Genomic DNA, 16,290 nt, shown 5'->3' with positions numbered 1-16,290 from the left:
ATAGAGCGTGCACAAAAATCGACATATTTTTTTTTGACAGTTCATGAACAGTACCCGAGAATAAAAAAGATCAAAAAAATATGTCGCTTTTTATGCACGCTCTATAATTCATAATCAACCCATTTTAACTGTATTCACCTAAAAATACTATGTAAAATTCAAACTAAAATTTCTCAAAATGAGCTACTTTTGTAATACTGTGCATTACAAAGAACTAATTTTTTCACTGCGAGAGATAATTTTAGAAATTATTACATCACATTAGAGGAATATTAGTAAATTTTCTCAGATTTTTTGTAAATTTTTATGAGGCTTAAAAATTGCAAGAAGTTACAAAAGTAGTACATTTTGAAGAATTTTAGTTTGAATTCTATACAGTATTTTTAGGTGAATACAGTTAAAACGGGTTGATTATGAATTATAGAGCGTGCACAAAAATCGACATATTTTTTGTGACTTTTTTTATTCACGGGTACTGTTCATGAACAGTGCAGCGGAGGGTAGTATCGGAAGCCGATGGAATATAAGTAACTGAAATATTTATTCGATGGTATAGAAGTAAACAGAATTTATTCGATGGCGGATTGTAGAATCAGTAGTTATTCGATGGCAAATCGTAGATTTTCTCCAGAAAAAATTAGCGAGCAAAGAGGAGAAGTAGAGTTGGGGCGATAGGGAGATTGGAGTGGTATTCACAAGTAGAGCCAACATGGTAAGAACTGACGACACATGAAGAAAATTGAGGGGCCGCTACAATAGCAGCGAGATTTGAGTGGAGGAAGAGGCGGCGACAATTGTGGTGGGGTAGAAAAAGGCAACGCAATTGTGTTGGCAGGAAGATAAGGTAGAAGATTGGTGCTCTTATTAAGATTTAGAAGTCCATGAAAGAAAAAGAAAGGAACTATCAACGAGCCGAGTTTGAGCGAGCCTGATATGGCAAGCTCGAGCTTGATGGAAATTTGAGCTGAGCTTGAGCAAGTCTGAGTTTCCAATCGAGCCTAGAGATAACCTCTAAGCTCGGTTCAACTGAAGCTTGACACGAGTAGGTTCGAGTAGACTCGCTAATAGATAATATTCATTAATTTTCTTCTCTTTTTTAATCAAGCGAATAAATTATTAATAGATTTTCTTTTCTATTCTTAATCAAACATATAAATTATTAAATAGGATAAGAGGCTCACGGCTCGACTCGTTTAGACTTGCGAGCTTTGAGCTAGGCTCGAATCTCAGACGAGTCGATCTCAAATCAAACTTTTAGCGAGCCGAATTCGAGTAGCTCGTAAACATCGAGCTTTTTTTACAGTTCTAATCACGATTGTGTTGGTAGGGGAGACTGGGTAGAAGGTTGGGACCTAGGGTTTGGGATGATGTTATTAGGGTTTGCACGGATACGAAACTCAAATTAATTTGACAGCTTCAAGACATGTCTAACACCTAAACAAACTTGTTTCATATTTGCCGTCCTGTCCTACTACAGTGATATAAGTAGTATGTTGTCATGTACACTCTGAATTACAAATTTTACAAAACTACACTTGGAGTCACAAAATATAAAAAAACTATACTAGATTTTGCGATTCCTAGTATAGACTAAGTGTATCTAGCTATGAACAATGGACGAGTGTTAAAATGTTTGTGTAGACGAGCGTGAAAATGCTAATGAACTAAATTTATATTTTGTGCAAACTTTGTGACCGGAAAAAACTTATAGACTATAGAAACAAATTGTATAGGATACTATCATCTATAGTAACACGTATCTATTTTCTCTCTTATCTAATCTAGCTATTAAATTATGAGATAAATAATATATATAGAATCCGGTAAGAATCTCTCTCACCAGTTAATTTGGTAAGCAGGCCATCGGTAGCCGAAGCCACGCCGGTGCGTGACAGCGTGTGGAAAGCCTCCGCTCCCATCAGATCGGATCGCTCGGCAAGACCTCTCATCCCCTCGCCATGGCGGCGCTGCTGCTGCGTAGGCTCGCCGGGAGTCACCGCGGCCGCGTGCCGCTGGCCGCCGCCGCCGCCGCCGCCTGCGGTGGAGCCGCGCTCTTCTGCGCCTCGTCGCCCCTCACCGTCGTACGAAACTGAGAACTACTCATCGCCTCCATTTCGTGTCCCTGTTTTGTTTTCTCCGCCCCTAGGCCCTAGCTGCTGCTGATAGAGAAGGTGATGCGCTTTTTTGTTTGACTCACGCTGCCGGATGATTGCAGGCGCACCTGGAGAAGGGCGAAGAAGCCGCCGATAAAGTTGGTGAGCTGCAGACCACCCTCCAATTTTTTCTCCGATATAGGTTTCATGCATGTGTAGATTGGTCAAGTTTTTTATGTATCTGGTTATGAAATTATGCTCCATTTGTCATGTGCTTGTGCGAGCTGCAATCGATGTTTGCCCGGATTTCCACATTGTTTGGTACATAGGATTTCTGGAGGAATTTCGTTGGGATTGAAACGGACATGCGGCAGTTGAGAGCTAATTGAAAAATAAACCGTGGCTGTTGTATTAACGATGACTAATTGACTTAATGCGTTGCTCAAGGCATACCACTGTTGAATAATAAAGGGATAATTGGCCTCTTTTGAGAAACAGATAATAATGCATCAACTAACACTGTCAGTGATGAACTTAGACTTTTTAACATGAGCTTATATAAATGGTGCAGTCCAGTGCCAACAAGGGAACAACTGTTTAACAGTTTTGTCGTGGACTTGTCTGTACGTTTCACCCTACTCTGGCAATTTGTGTTGCTGCAAAGTGAATTTCTTTGCATCCTAGATATTGCTTTAAGGGGTATTGTTGCCTACAATTACTTATTACCACCAATACATCGATGTTCAAAGTGAGGGAACCTTAATTCCATATTGTGAGTTAGATTTGTAGTTTTTTCTTAAATCTTTTGAAGTAGTTCTCACTTCTCAGGTCCGAAAATCTAGATAATTCAGCACACGCTGTATCATTTTTGCTTTTCTTAAGCTTATGTGATCATCCTCTTGTTTCTCAGCACTTAACCCTGACAAGTGGTTAGAGTTCAAGCTCCAAGAGAAGGCCACAGTTAGCCACAATTCACAGTTGTTCAGGTAATGACTGCAGAAGCTCTTGGATAACATAGTTGCAGAAATAAGTTTTTCTCTTACTTTCTTGTTGTTTGATGGGATAGACGGTCATGTCTTTACTGAGTGGATTATTTTGTAATCTCCTGTAGTATTGCAGTGCGATGTTTGTAAGTATTGGTTATTGCATTTACCATTTGTTTTTGTGTGTTTTTCAACTTCGAAATCAATTTCGTTGATGAAGATGACCAGTTCATAATCATCTTAATCATATCATTTTATTTTATTAAGTTTGTTTGCCTTAACCTGAGACTTATGCTAGTAATTGGCCTTGCAGGTTTTCATTTGACCCATCAACTAAGCTGGGCCTTGATGTTGCTTCATGTCTCATCACAAGGTATCTCCTTCACATGCTAGGTGCCATAGATATCTTTACTAGGAGAATCTTTTCTATCGAATTTAAATGAAATCAAGCTTATTTTTCAATTGCTATATATATGCCCATGATATTTATTATCTTGATTGAAGCCAAAGTTCTACATAATAACTGTCATTGCGCAAAGCAAGACTTTGTTTGTATTACGTAAATAAAAACACGATGCTTTTTGTTATCTGTTCATTATCACTGCAATTTTTTAGCAGTTTAGTATATATAGTCTAGACTCTAGAGAGTGCTGGACTGCCTTGTAGACCATTTGCGTACATTTTAGCAACCAATCTGATGAGCCTTCCTCCTCTCTAATTTTCCAAAAGGATGATTTGTTTTGTTTGTACCTCGTTTCCTGAGAGCTATGAGCTAGTTATTTATATGTATTTCTTTCCTGGGTGCTGACTACGTAATTGAACTCATTGTAGGGCTCCTATTGGTGAGGAAGTGGAGGGAAGAAGAAAATTTGTTATTCGCCCGTAAGTCACTATGCTAAATTAATCAAAGTGTGATGGAGTCCAATGTGGATATAGCCCATCTCACATGCCATCTGCCTAAACATCCTCCTGAAACTTACATGAGTTCTTGGAAAGACATTAGCACAAGCAAGGAAGAAGCAGACGTGCAAGCTGCTCTCCCGTTTTCTTCGATAAGATTTGAATTAGTATTTTATCCTGTTCTCTGCAGGTACACACCTATCTCCGATCCAGATTCTAAAGGATATTTTGACCTATTAATCAAGGTACCCACAAAAAAATATTGTCTAAATTCCAGAACCTTCTATTTTCCTGTAAATCATCAGACTTCTGGTGTAAGTTTGTCTTGAAAACAGAATCGGAAATACTAGAAAAGAGATCTCTGCCATATTTGATTTCTGTTCATAGGCAATGGCCTGCATAAATTCTGCACTGTTTTCTCTTTTCTGATTGCACTTTGTGCAGGTTTATCCTGATGGGAAAATGAGTCAGTATTTTTCAAATTTGAAGCCAGGAGATGTTGTTGAAGTCAAAGGGTGAAGTGGCGTGAAAATTTGATTGGCTTTCTCTAGATGTCCTCATGTCATTGAACCCTTTTGTTCTTTTGTTAGGCCCATTGAAAAGCTCAGATATAGCCCAAATATGAAAAGACAAATTGGCATGGTAAGACAGCCTCAACTAGACCCAAGGAACTAGCTTTTGAATTTATCCCAGAAAGGAGAAATCTGGATCAATGATATTTATTCATGCCTTTGGTTTAACTCTGTTTAATATCTCTATTAGAAAATAACCCTGTGACCATTTTGTAGCTGTTTAATAACGTGCATTTCTTTGATACCAGATTGCTGGTGGTACTGGTATAACACCAATGCTGCAGGTTGTCAGGGCTATCCTCAAAAACCCTGATGACAACACTCAGGTAAGTTGTCATCACAAATTCAGAAGCTTTTTCCCATTGCTTCTTCCATGCATCTCTGTGACGCTTCGGCATCCTTTTGACAAAGTATTGTTTTACTCTTAACATTATTCTCGTAAATGTGTGCCTCAGTTAGGCATCCTACCAGAGCAGATTGGTGTCTCTATTTTTATATAATGTTCACAAATAATAATAATAATAGTTTCATCATTGGATTAATTTTCCTCTTTTGTATTCTAATAGTATTTTTATGGGTTTTTTTATTACTCTTATCTAGGTTTCCTTAATTTATGCCAATGTGTCACCAGATGATATCTTGCTGAAAAGGGAATTAGATAGACTTGCCAGTAGCTATCCAAATTTCAAGGTTAGTATTGCAGTGAGTTGTCCACCAGCACCTGGATAAAATTATTTCTGAGTGTAACATTGTTGCAAAATTTCAGGTTTTTTATACAGTTGATAAACCATCTGGTGACTGGAGGGGTGGTGTTGGTTTTGTATCAAAAGACATGATTTTGAAGGGTTTGCCAGGCCCAGGGGAGGATTCTCTGATTCTTGTGAGTGGTTTATGACATATCTGCGTAGAGTTATCCACTTATGCTGAATGTTTATGTTTCTAACAAACTTTCATGATCAATTGTGTTCCTCTTTTGCTTGCTTATTATCTCAATCAACACTATCTTCATTTATGAATATCATTGACTTCATTATTAATATTGGATTACTTAGAAACCTTGTCCACTCATGGTATTTGTTTGGTCAGGTTTGTGGTCCTCCAGGAATGATGAATCATATATCTGGTGATAAGGCAAAGGATAGATTACAGGGCGAGGTATTGCCCATTATTTTGTTATTCATATTCCTTCTGATAATAAGTTACAAACCTAGTAATTCAATGTTTCTTAATTGGAGAAAGACAGTAGAAGTAGGATAACAGGAAAGTACACTAATACCTTTTTTTTAAAGCACTGGATTCCAGTGAAGTAAAGCTCTGGATTGTACACTAGATTTGCACTTCAGTTATCAGGGAGCATTCCAGTGAACTAAAGCACTGGGTTGTGCACTAGATTTACATTGCCAACCGAACACGAACATACCTCTTGCTTATCCTTTTATAGCGCTTTTCTTTCATGCTCATGTGCTCATCCATTTTGGTTTACCTGCACTGTGCAGCTCTCTGGCCTTTTGAAAGATTTAGGGTACACGGCGGAGATGGTATACAAATTCTGAGCGAATCATGAAGACAGTAGAACGCTGACATGCTTGCTGCCATGGCAAGAAATAAGACACCTTTTGTTATGCCGCTGACTCTTTTTCCCTTGAATAATGTTCATTGAGAACTCGAGGTTTGGTTATGTGCCTGCATTCCTTGTGCTTGCATTCCATGTGCCTGAATAACTGGAGTCCTGCGACGTTTGGTTATCCAACGCCGGGTGTTCTGGCCATTTATAACATGTTTGATGAGGACCAGTAAGTGTCAATTTGCGATTGGTTTGCTGTGTTGCCCAGGTGTTTGTCTATGAATCTACTGCAAAAGAAAGTTATGAAAAATCTAGTTGTTTGTTTGGCAAATCTGATCGAGTTAACAAATTCTGCTTATCGATTGTTGTTTCTCTCGCATTCAAATTCAACCACTTTCTTTTAATAAACGTTGTTTACGACATTATTTAGAAAAGAAAAAGAAAAAGAAAAGGCAGTTAGCCAAACGCTAAATTTTACTAGCTGTATTGAACCAGATTACCATAATCCATCTAATGCAAAACGGAGCCTAAATAAGGTTGATCTGCTTCGTATTCTCGTCGAGAGGATGCTGCTGCCCGACATGGCGACATTGCTGTATGTGAAGTTGCTACTGGTACCAAACGTTTTGACGCAATCATCGAAATGAGGAAGGGAGAGAGATAGATTTGTCTAGTTAAGATGATACTCGAATCAGAGTCAGATTAGACATCCGTGTTCGTTTGTAGGTAATATTATATCCAACTCCTCTTGCCTGGTGTGGGGGAGGGGGGCGGGTGGGGCGGTGGCGGCAATAGAAGATGAGGAGGGGAGAAGCATTGTGGCCACCACACGTGTCCACTTCCTTGTCCTCACCACACTTGCCTTTCTTGAAAACGGTGTGACAGCAAACCCCATTCCCCTAACCTCACCATAAACTGTGCATACCTTGGTAATTGTTGGCCCTGCCTCATCGGGATGGCAAGAGGTCTAGACCTGTCAGGTAATAGCAATCTATACATGTACCCGTATCAAACAAACACAATCGCTATAATACCTATACCCACACATATGTATAATTTTTACCCATACTCGTACCCGACAGGTTACCCACACCCGTATTCGAGTGTAAGAGGCAGCGGTTGGGATCTGACGGCGGCTGGGAGGCAACTGGTCGGGAGGGGAGCAGCGGCCGATGGGGGCATAAGGCGACTGGAGCACGGGCTGATGGGCGACGGGCCGAGGCAGCAAGGGCGATTGGGGCACTGACGCGAGGCGGCGAGGGCGACTGGGGCACAGGCGCCGAACATGGCAGCGACTGGGGCATATGCCGACGCTTACTGTGATTCGTATTTGACTAATCGATCGGTGAGGTGACTGATATGCAGAACTGCTAATGTGGATGGCTGCAGCGGTCTTGATGGCCATGCTCAATGAGAATTTTGGTATATGCAAGTCAAGATCGGTCCAGTTCTGCATAGGGTTTATTCATTGCGCTCATCTTTCGTCATCACTTAAATAGATAAGAACCAAAATCCTGGTGCAGCTCAACTAGTTTAAGAAGATAGATGATGGTTTGTCTTGGTTTAACTCATTGCTTGATGTCAATTCAGAGTGCAGACAGGCCTTCTGCCTTCCTAATCCATACACATATTTGCCCGTCACGATCATCGGACCCCTATCCCTGCAATTTGCCATATTTCACATCTATGGATATGCATGCTACTTAGTAAGGCCAAACAATTCTCTTTCTCCCTCGGTCCTCATTGTACACCATACTACTCCTTAGACACAAACCACAGAGTGAGGAAGATGGCAGGGCTGCAGAGATCTTCACAGACATTCAGGAGGTCTGGTTCATCAGGCTTGGTCTGGGATGAGATGCTCATGTCAGGGGATAGCAACCAGAGGGACCAAAGGACCTCAGGGGAACCAGAGGATGAAGCCGTGGAGTTCAAGGAGCTAAGGCACTCCCGTAGTGTTGGGTCTATTGGGCTGCAGCGCAGGCGCAACGATGGCGTGGATCACAGCCGGTGGAACAACAACAACCAGGGCTTCCATACTCGACGTGTACCCCCAGCTCTAGACCCACCTTCACCCAAAGTTCCTGGTTGCATCTTCTGTGGAATTTTCAGGAAGGCAGGAGCTTCAGAGCCATCTAAGCCCAGAAGGTACTAGGGTGCTGTATATCTTTCCAACTATATGGGGAGCTGAAGCTGCGCCTAGCGCAGTTAGTCAGTGTGCGTTGTTGTGCCCATGTCACCGCGTTCGAGTCTGCTCGATGCCGGTGTTTCCCATTTGTATTTTCCTCGAAACAAAACTATATGGGGAGCTGGGGACAGGACTTCCGGTTTTCTTGAGCCTGCAAAGTTCAAGTCCGTCGTATATGAATGCTAGATATGAGATATGGTCGTGTGTAGTTTAGACAAGTTCGTGTGTTTCTTCCTCCTATATTTTCCTCTATCGATCTACCTCCTATATTTTCCTCTATCGCTCTACCTCTTGCAGTTCGACCCAGAAACTGTATTCTCGAATGACCGCCTCTTCCACCCTGTTCATGATAGAGTATGTACATCTCTTTGTAGCATATTGTATATATGTATACACAGATACACCCTTGTACATGAATATGACGCTCTTGTTTGATATTGTGCCTATGCCTTGTACATGAACATGATGCTCTTGTTCGATCTTGTGTCTATGCTCTTGTATATGAACACAATTCTCTTGTTTGACCTTGTATCGACTTTCTAAGTCGTTCTGAATTTTATACATTTATGCCCCCTCAGGAACCATTCAAGAGTAGGTGTAAAAGAAGCGTCTATCTTTGCCAGATATGCTGCAACATCCCTTCCTTTTTGATAGAAATCAATCTCATGATCTTGATCGATTTTTAAGGACATCTTGAATGTTTTCCCGATCAGTCAATGAATTTCCCTTTATTAGTTAAAACCAGGTTTCTAGGATGAGAACTATCATAGAACACTGTGAGAAATGAGAATACTTAGTGGGACGAACGAGTACAGAGCTCGGTAGCAAGTCACACGGATATGGCCGAGCTCACCTGGGTTCGGTTCCCGGGTTTCAAACATCCCGATTTAGCCTCAAATGCAGACCCCGGGTAAGGGGCCTGGTAGAAAAAAAAAAATACTCAGTGGGTACATTAGGATATTCACCGGTTGATTGTCAAGGAGGCTGGCATTGGATGTGCTGCTTGGTAGTTTGGCTGTTTCAATTATTGCCTAGTCAATGATTGGAATGATTTCTTCGGAAAAGCAACCTGAAGTCTATTGCCCATAGTATCTTCGATCTGGTCTTCTTGTCTTTCGGTGTTCAGATGCGTGTAAGTAGCACAAGCACCTGGTATTGCTATTACAGTCAGTGGCGGACCAGTATTTCTAGCTGGGTATGCAAGATTACAAGGAAGCGAATTAACGAAGGGTAATTAAACTGGTTGGTGACTAGATGCATTCGTGTGTGAGCCATAGACAGATGGGAGCATGCGGAAGTGAAGATGAGCCGACAGTGGACGCCTGATAGAAAACTAATGTTCTGAGTTTTAGATCTAATTAACTGTGTACTACACGTATATCTAATATATACTACATATAATCGATTTTTTCCAAAAAAAATTAGGTATGCAATTGCATACCCATGTGCCGATATAGGTCCGCCACTGATTACAGTATTATTTATACATTGAACAACGCTGGTTACAGTGCAGTTTTGTTTTGTATGCCTGGCTATTCTTCAGTGTCTTTCTTTTTTTTTCTCTCTCTCGGCGTAGCTATGGAACTCTTGAAAGTCGTGCGTATGGTTTGTCTCATGCAGACTTGAAATGAAATAGTAGAAGAGTATGTGCACACGATTGAAGAGTATGAATGGGATTTCCACAAATAAAGTTATCCCTTAGTGGTTTTCAGTGGACAAGTTGGCCTGATGCACTTTACCCCTGGTTCCAGGACGAATGGGCTATATCCTAGTATAGGCATTTCCTTTCTGGTAACAAAATATGTTTGTTTCGGGGTTACTTTGGATAATTCTATAATAAACTAGCTAATGTGGTCAACTAAATACGTTCCTCACCTGCAGCAGAGGAACCAGAACTCTGATGAGGGCAGTAGTTCAGTCCTGCCTGTCATGTATGTCTAGGTACATCGATTTTCTCATATTATCACCAGGAAAATGAAATGGCTAGTAGCAATACTTCATGAGATTACTCGTAGAAAGCACAATTGGATGGTAATTCTGAAAACATGTGAGAGTAGCACCAGGCAATTATGCTGAGTTCAAGTTTTGAGTTGTATTGACACTGCAGCTAATTCTAGAATCGTGACGGCCTTTTCGTCTGAAGTTGATTTAACAAAAACTTAGAGATTCTGTTTGTCCTCTACATGATTTTTTCTGCTCTCCATACTGTTTATGCTCAAGCAATATATTTTACATGTCGAACAAATAGGATAATTAGATTACATAAAGTTATGTTGCTTTTTTGTAAAGTCCCTGTCACTATCCTCTTTCGGAACATGCAACCAGCTGTTGACCTTCCTGCATATTCACGAGTTTTCTGGCACTTAATGTGGTCAGTAATTGCTTAAAAGGTCAAGCAGGATCTCCACACATCCATCTTTTTTTCCTTATATATAATTTTATTTTATAGATCTTTTAGTTCCTTTTTCGCTAAAAAGTGTGTCTCATATGCATATTTCTTTTCGTTGCGCATGTTTATTGCAATATTGCAACTTTTCTTCCGGTTAGAAACTGAGAAAGGGCTTGTGATGTGTACTTTCCTGGCTCATCTTTGTGTTCTTTAACCACTAAAGTACTACCATGGGTATCTTTGTGAACCATTTTTACTTAATACTTTCTCTATTTGTAAATGTATGTCGTTTTAGCCTTCTCAACTATTCTCTAAATATAAGTTATTCTCGAACTTTTATACATTTTTCTCTATTTTATTCCCATCTTACTCTTGTTTAATAAATATTACTACTCTCACAAATGAATAAGTTATTTTTTTAATGCAGAATAAATAAAGGGTATCAAGATCATTTGATCTACTTTCTTAATCCTTGTGTACAAATCTAAAACAACCTACATTTGCAATCGGAGGGAGTAGTTATCATGCTGGAGTTACCTGCAAAACAGATTTTGACTCTGCTTTTAGTTTGCTAGATCTCCTCCTATTGCCCTTTCGTTGTTCTGGACTGAAAAGAGTTACATTTTTTATTGCTTTATTTTGTATTGACTTCATTAGACTGCCAGCCATCCTGCAATCCTTGGTTTGGAGCATGCTTAATACATTTTTTCTATTTTGGATTTTATATACTACCCTCAACAGCAAATGAAGTCAGCATATGAATGGATCTGCAGGTTGGTTAAGTCTTCAATAGCTTTGTAGCTCTATACACCTTTTTGTATGTTAATATAGTATTAATTTGGGCATCTTCGAATGGATTTATGACTGCTATGGGACTGCACTCTAACCATGATGTCAGACAATTAAAAGTACTAAGTTGCTTTCACATGATTAAGACAAGTATCTTCCAACCAACTGAAAAGGCCGCCATTAGTAACTCTCGGGAACATCCTAATTGTTGTTTGGGTACAAAGGAACCTGTGTTAAGTAATGCACTAATACTCTCAATTAAGAACACTTTACTCTAATTGGTGCTATGCGTATGACTGATGTTTGTTTATATAGAAACATTGTTTTCGGTCTCCACACCATTTAGTGCACCTAAGCTAGTTCACTATTACAATTTGCTGCGATATGCGAGCATCTTAAAAAATAAAAAAACATATATGATTATTAAAATTTCAAGAGTCACATGGCCTGTTATCAAACCGCCACCCATGACGAATGATACTTGGATGTCACATGTTTCATACTTCCTTCCAAAAAATAGAAAATAGGGGAATGAGAACACGCATGGTCGATGTAGGTAGCCAGTGGACATGATCACCACAGTGTCGGTAGATTATTCCATTTCTTATTCTTTTTTAGAGGAATACATTATGTAGCATAGTTGTCACCCTTATAATTGGTGTACATCTTGGGGCATCATCTTAAAAATATTCTCTATGGGTTTTCGCTTTTTTCTCTTCGTATTTTATCTGTACAAATGATATTATTGACAGTTTGTGCTTGAGGATTAGAGGTTGTTTGTTTTAAAGTCTGGCATTTTTTTAGAAAAAGTTTAAAGCTTGGTATTGCCACAACGCTAGACCTTAGACACACAATGAACTATTACGCAACAAGACTTAGTTTCTCTGCTAAGTTTGTTATCGTTGTGGCGCCAATTTTACTCGTGCCACTTTGTTGGTATGTGTAAATTTCCCTAATTGAATTATGACATTGTTTTTTTAAGGAATTATGACAGAGTTAAGGGCCAACCAAACAGAATTTTAGTCCCTACTTCAGTCAGTGAGAAGAAAAAGGCATGCGTGATTGGAAGTGACAAGTGGGTTTGATCGGAGGGATGGGCACGCAGCTACGCGTTCGAGATGTCGCCGTCAGATGCGGTGGAGGCGTGCATGGTGCGGCAAGACGCCACGCTTCCGTCGTCACAGCCGTAGGATGGCGGTGCCGTGCACGGCGGGGATCGCGTCTCATCCAAAACCCCCCAACCCCACCGACCTCCATTTTTCTCCTCCCTCCTGTTCTCCTCGTTCCGCACACCGACTCTTTCTCTCTCCTCTCCCTCCTCCCTCCCTCTCTCATCTGATCTGCATCTGCTTTTATCCTATTCCTCCCCCTCTTGTTCCTTGTCCCTTCTTGTGTGCCCAAAGATTTGATTTTTGTTAAGGAGGCGGAGTCTGAGGAGGACTGGTAGTGGGAGGAAGGAGATCTTGATCTGTTCTTGGAGGAGAGAGAGAGAGGAGGAGGAAGAGGAGGATGGCGGCGCAGGAGCAGGAGCAGGAGAAGCAGCAGGCAAAGACGAGCACCACGAGCTCGCTTCCCTCCAGCAGCGAGCGCTCCTCCAGCTCCGCTCCCAACAACCTCAGGGAAGGAGGTAGGTGTCGCGCTCGCGCCCATCCATCAGCCTCCTGGATTTTTTTGCTCCTTTTTTTTTCACAAAGAGGCGCCACGCCCTCAGAAACTGAGATTTTTTGCTCCTTTTGCCGCTAAATTCTGCAGATTGAATTGATTCGTGCATGTGTTTGTGCGGTGGCAGGGGTGGAGAGCGACGAGGAGATACGGCGGGTGCCAGAGATAGGCAGCGGCGCGTCGGCATCGTCGGGGGCGGGTGCGGACGAGCGGACCAAGGAGGACGGCAAGCTGGGGCAGCAGGCGGCGACCGGAGGGGCTCAGGGGCAGCCACCTGCGGCGGGGAAGAAGCGCGGTCGCACCGCGGGGGACAAGGAGCAGAACCGGCTGAAGCGGCTGCTGCGAAACCGCGTGTCGGCGCAGCAGGCACGGGAGCGTAAGAAGGCGTACCTGACGGAGCTGGAGGCGAAGGCCAAGGACCTCGAGGTCCGCAATGCCGAGCTCGAGCAGAGGGTCTCCACGCTCCAGAACGAGAACAACACGCTCCGCCAGGTGCGGAATCGCTTCGATTCTTTGGTTTCACTTTTCATCGCGATCCGATGAGAAAATTCTTCTTGCTGCTGTTCTGAACCCTGAACCCCTGATGCCTCGCAGATACTCAAGAACACGACGGCGCACGCGAGCAAGAGAGGCGGCGGCGGCGGCGGCAGCAGCAGCAAGGGGGGAGACGGCGGCAAGAAGCACCACTTCGCCAAGAGCTGATGCTGGTGTGTGCTAGGAGCTGAACTATTCGTCTGATCTGACCATCGTTATGCTAGGACATTGTTTGCTTGTTGCTGTTGCAGATGACGTTTTCTTTATCTCCTTTTTCCCTACCCCTTTCCTACTGTGCCTTAGTTCGTCGGCTTAGCGCAGGCCTGTCTGTTGTGGTACTACTAGTAGAGTGTCTTTGTTCCCGGAAGAGGTATTGTAGAGCTGAATGGTATAAGCGGGAATATATTGAGTAGGATCATATTTAAAAGAGTATTTTGATTGATGTATTTGTTTGGATAGGTTGAGTTAAATTTTTATTTGGTAATAGAATCTGAGATCGTATAAGTAGATATAAAAGTTGAGATAATTGGTTACTCGAATGAATAAAATTTTATAACACTGATGAGTGGATATATTGGTATAAATGAATGCAAAGTTAAAGCTCAAATAAGCTTATCGGTGTAAAGAATAATAAGGTCCTCTGAAAAAGGATTTACAACGGTTAAATATTGGCATTTTCTACATGTTATGATTGGGCAGGAGCATGATCCTTCGGTGCGTCCAGCCAACGACCATGCAACCAGTTTCTTCGATCAATTCCAAGGTCTCAGAAAGAAACCCCACGATTAGTTTTCTCTGATCGCGGGGCAAGTATATAACTAATGAGTCTAATTTTATTACGTACTTGAGTCCTACCCAGGACATCCTTCCGGGCAGACCTGGGTGTAGTCGATACAGGCTTATCGTGCTTCGTCTTGTAGTATTAAACACTACGGGATGATCTAACAAGACGTGACAGTAGGTTTTGCAAGAACATAGACGACGCGTGAGGACGGGATCTGGCAGACCAGGTGATAAGAATGGCGCGCGTGTGGGAGCGATGACACAGACCGACAGGGCAAGTGGTATATAGCCACTCGTTGTAGCAGGAAGAGCGCCCACCAGAGCCTGAGAGGGGCGGGGAACTGCTCCTCACGCTGTCGCGCGAAGTCGAACTGCAGGTATGCCGCGAGTAGCAGTCGTGACCGCGTCCACGAGGTCTGTGAATGCGTTGAGCGACCACCCGGCGCCAACACCCAGGTAGCATGAATACGCGATGAGCAGGACCTCGGCAGCCGCCAAAGCCCATGTGGTGGAGACCACGAGCCCATGGCACTGGAACCCGCCTCCGCCGCCGTGGTAGGCGCCTCCCCGCACCTCCTTATTCTTGGCGCGGCCTACGCTGGAGAGGCGGCATCGTCGGAACAGCATGCGCCCCGCGACGGCGAGCGCGAGGAGGACGTGGGCCACGGTGCCCGCACTGTGGAGGAAGAGATGTTGCAGGAAAAAGACGAGGGGTCCCACGCCCGCCGGTGTCGCTGACATCGCCGTCGTGTAAGGCGGCGCAGTCGTGGCCGCGGGCATCTGTCGATGTGTGGCTCAGGTCAGTATCGAGGCGCAGGATAGGATAGGCGAGGGCTTATGTAGGCGACACGTCGCCGCGCGTGGTGGCGGTCAAAGGCGGCTGCTACGCGCGTCTTGGCTCTTGTGGTGCAAGACATTGCCGCCCCCACGCCCCCGATTATTTAACTATTTGTCACTTTTATTATGTGTTAATTCGATCTCTCACTGATATGTGGGACCACCTAAGTCACTGAATGTAGATTAGGATGTCAAATTTGTTACCACTCACCTCATAAAAATAGCAAAAAATTAAAATACCCCTGCCCTCAAGTCGGATCGGATCCTCTCTGCAGTTGTCAACCTACGGTGTAATGCATTAAGGCTACTCGAGTCATCGGATCCTCTTCGCAGTTGTCAACCTACGGTGTAATGCATTAAGGCCACTCGAGTCATCGGATAAAAAACTGATGAATAGTACAAATCGACTCTACAGTAAATTAGGTAAAAAAATCCAAAATTAGACAACATATATAAACGTATTTACTAAAATAGATAACATGTTATCATATTTACAAATTTAGTATCTATATTCAACGTATTATTTAGTGTCTCGTTATCGAACCGTGACGGTGGAGGGGGTTATTTTTCCCTCGGCGACTCGATTTACCACAGGTGACAAGGCCAAAAGACTGCAGTGGAAAAAGATTACGGGATCTTTCGGTTCCGATTGCATTCGTAATGGCATGGGGCGATGCCTTTCGTATGTAAGAATTAAAAGAGGAAGATGGTTAGGGGAAGAAAAGAGAGGTTGATTAACCTTGCTCGTCTCGTCCCTGGCCCCGGGAGGAGATATATTGCAGCTGCATTGGCCTTGATACTTCTAAAAAAATGTGATAACGATGGTTACACGGTATTTGGTTGAACGGGATGCGAGTTTAAAAATAAAGATTTCAAAATTTCTTAATTCGTTAGTGGGTATGGGAATTTCAGTGAACAAGGAAGGGAATTTGGGAGGATAACTCCATTATTTATAGTGATTTAGACTATCTTCAATAGATACTTTAAAATTTTATT

At 42.5% G+C, this 16,290-nt stretch overlaps 3 protein-coding genes across 3 annotated transcripts; all 3 read left to right on the top strand.

The window, feature by feature from the left end:
• The first annotated feature begins 1,859 nt into the window (after positions 1 to 1,859).
• LOC133924346 (NADH-cytochrome b5 reductase-like protein) lies at positions 1,860 to 6,341 on the top strand. Its single transcript, XM_062370231.1, has 13 exons — positions 1,860 to 2,081; positions 2,216 to 2,255; positions 3,004 to 3,079; positions 3,390 to 3,449; positions 3,908 to 3,958; positions 4,167 to 4,221; positions 4,421 to 4,491; positions 4,567 to 4,618; positions 4,797 to 4,874; positions 5,149 to 5,238; positions 5,315 to 5,428; positions 5,635 to 5,703; positions 6,045 to 6,341. The coding sequence occupies exons 1-13, from the start codon at positions 1,959 to 1,961 to the stop codon at positions 6,099 to 6,101; spliced, it is 936 nt and encodes a 311-aa protein (XP_062226215.1). The 5' UTR covers positions 1,860 to 1,958; the 3' UTR covers positions 6,102 to 6,341.
• A 1,560-nt stretch (positions 6,342 to 7,901) lies between these two features.
• On the top strand, positions 7,902 to 8,267 carry LOC133922433 (uncharacterized protein At1g15400-like). The gene has a single exon (XM_062367777.1). It carries the CDS (start codon positions 7,902 to 7,904, stop codon positions 8,265 to 8,267), a length of 366 nt encoding a protein of 121 aa, XP_062223761.1.
• A 4,464-nt stretch (positions 8,268 to 12,731) lies between these two features.
• On the top strand, positions 12,732 to 14,130 carry LOC133923510 (transcription factor HY5-like). The gene is made up of 3 exons (XM_062369100.1): positions 12,732 to 13,105; positions 13,268 to 13,632; positions 13,735 to 14,130. The coding sequence occupies exons 1-3, from the start codon at positions 12,988 to 12,990 to the stop codon at positions 13,840 to 13,842; spliced, it is 591 nt and encodes a 196-aa protein (XP_062225084.1). The 5' UTR covers positions 12,732 to 12,987; the 3' UTR covers positions 13,843 to 14,130.
• Positions 14,131 to 16,290: the final 2,160 nt, after the last annotated feature.

This window comes from Phragmites australis, chromosome 1 (assembly GCF_958298935.1).
Source record: "Phragmites australis chromosome 1, lpPhrAust1.1, whole genome shotgun sequence".
NCBI classification, from domain to species: Eukaryota; Viridiplantae; Streptophyta; class Magnoliopsida; order Poales; family Poaceae; genus Phragmites; species Phragmites australis.
Note: the sequence above shows the minus strand (reverse complement) of the source record. Positions and strands in the feature narration are given on the sequence as shown.

Bases quoted from the DNA above. Each gene is read 5' to 3' on its own strand.
- LOC133922433 (XM_062367777.1), top strand. From the start codon at position 7,902: ATGGCAGGGCTGCAGAGATCTTCACAGACATTCAGGAGGTCTGGTTCA.
- LOC133924346 (XM_062370231.1), top strand. From the start codon at position 1,959: ATGGCGGCGCTGCTGCTGCGTAGGCTCGCCGGGAGTCACCGCGGCCGC. The intron at 2,256-3,003 runs GTGAGCTGCAGA...CTTGTTTCTCAG, and splicing joins AGAAGCCGCCGATAAAGTTG to CACTTAACCCTGACAAGTGG. The intron at 3,450-3,907 runs GTATCTCCTTCA...AACTCATTGTAG, and splicing joins GCTTCATGTCTCATCACAAG to GGCTCCTATTGGTGAGGAAG.
- LOC133923510 (XM_062369100.1), top strand. From the start codon at position 12,988: ATGGCGGCGCAGGAGCAGGAGCAGGAGAAGCAGCAGGCAAAGACGAGC. The intron at 13,106-13,267 runs GTAGGTGTCGCG...GTGCGGTGGCAG, and splicing joins CAACAACCTCAGGGAAGGAG to GGGTGGAGAGCGACGAGGAG. The intron at 13,633-13,734 runs GTGCGGAATCGC...GATGCCTCGCAG, and splicing joins AGAACAACACGCTCCGCCAG to ATACTCAAGAACACGACGGC.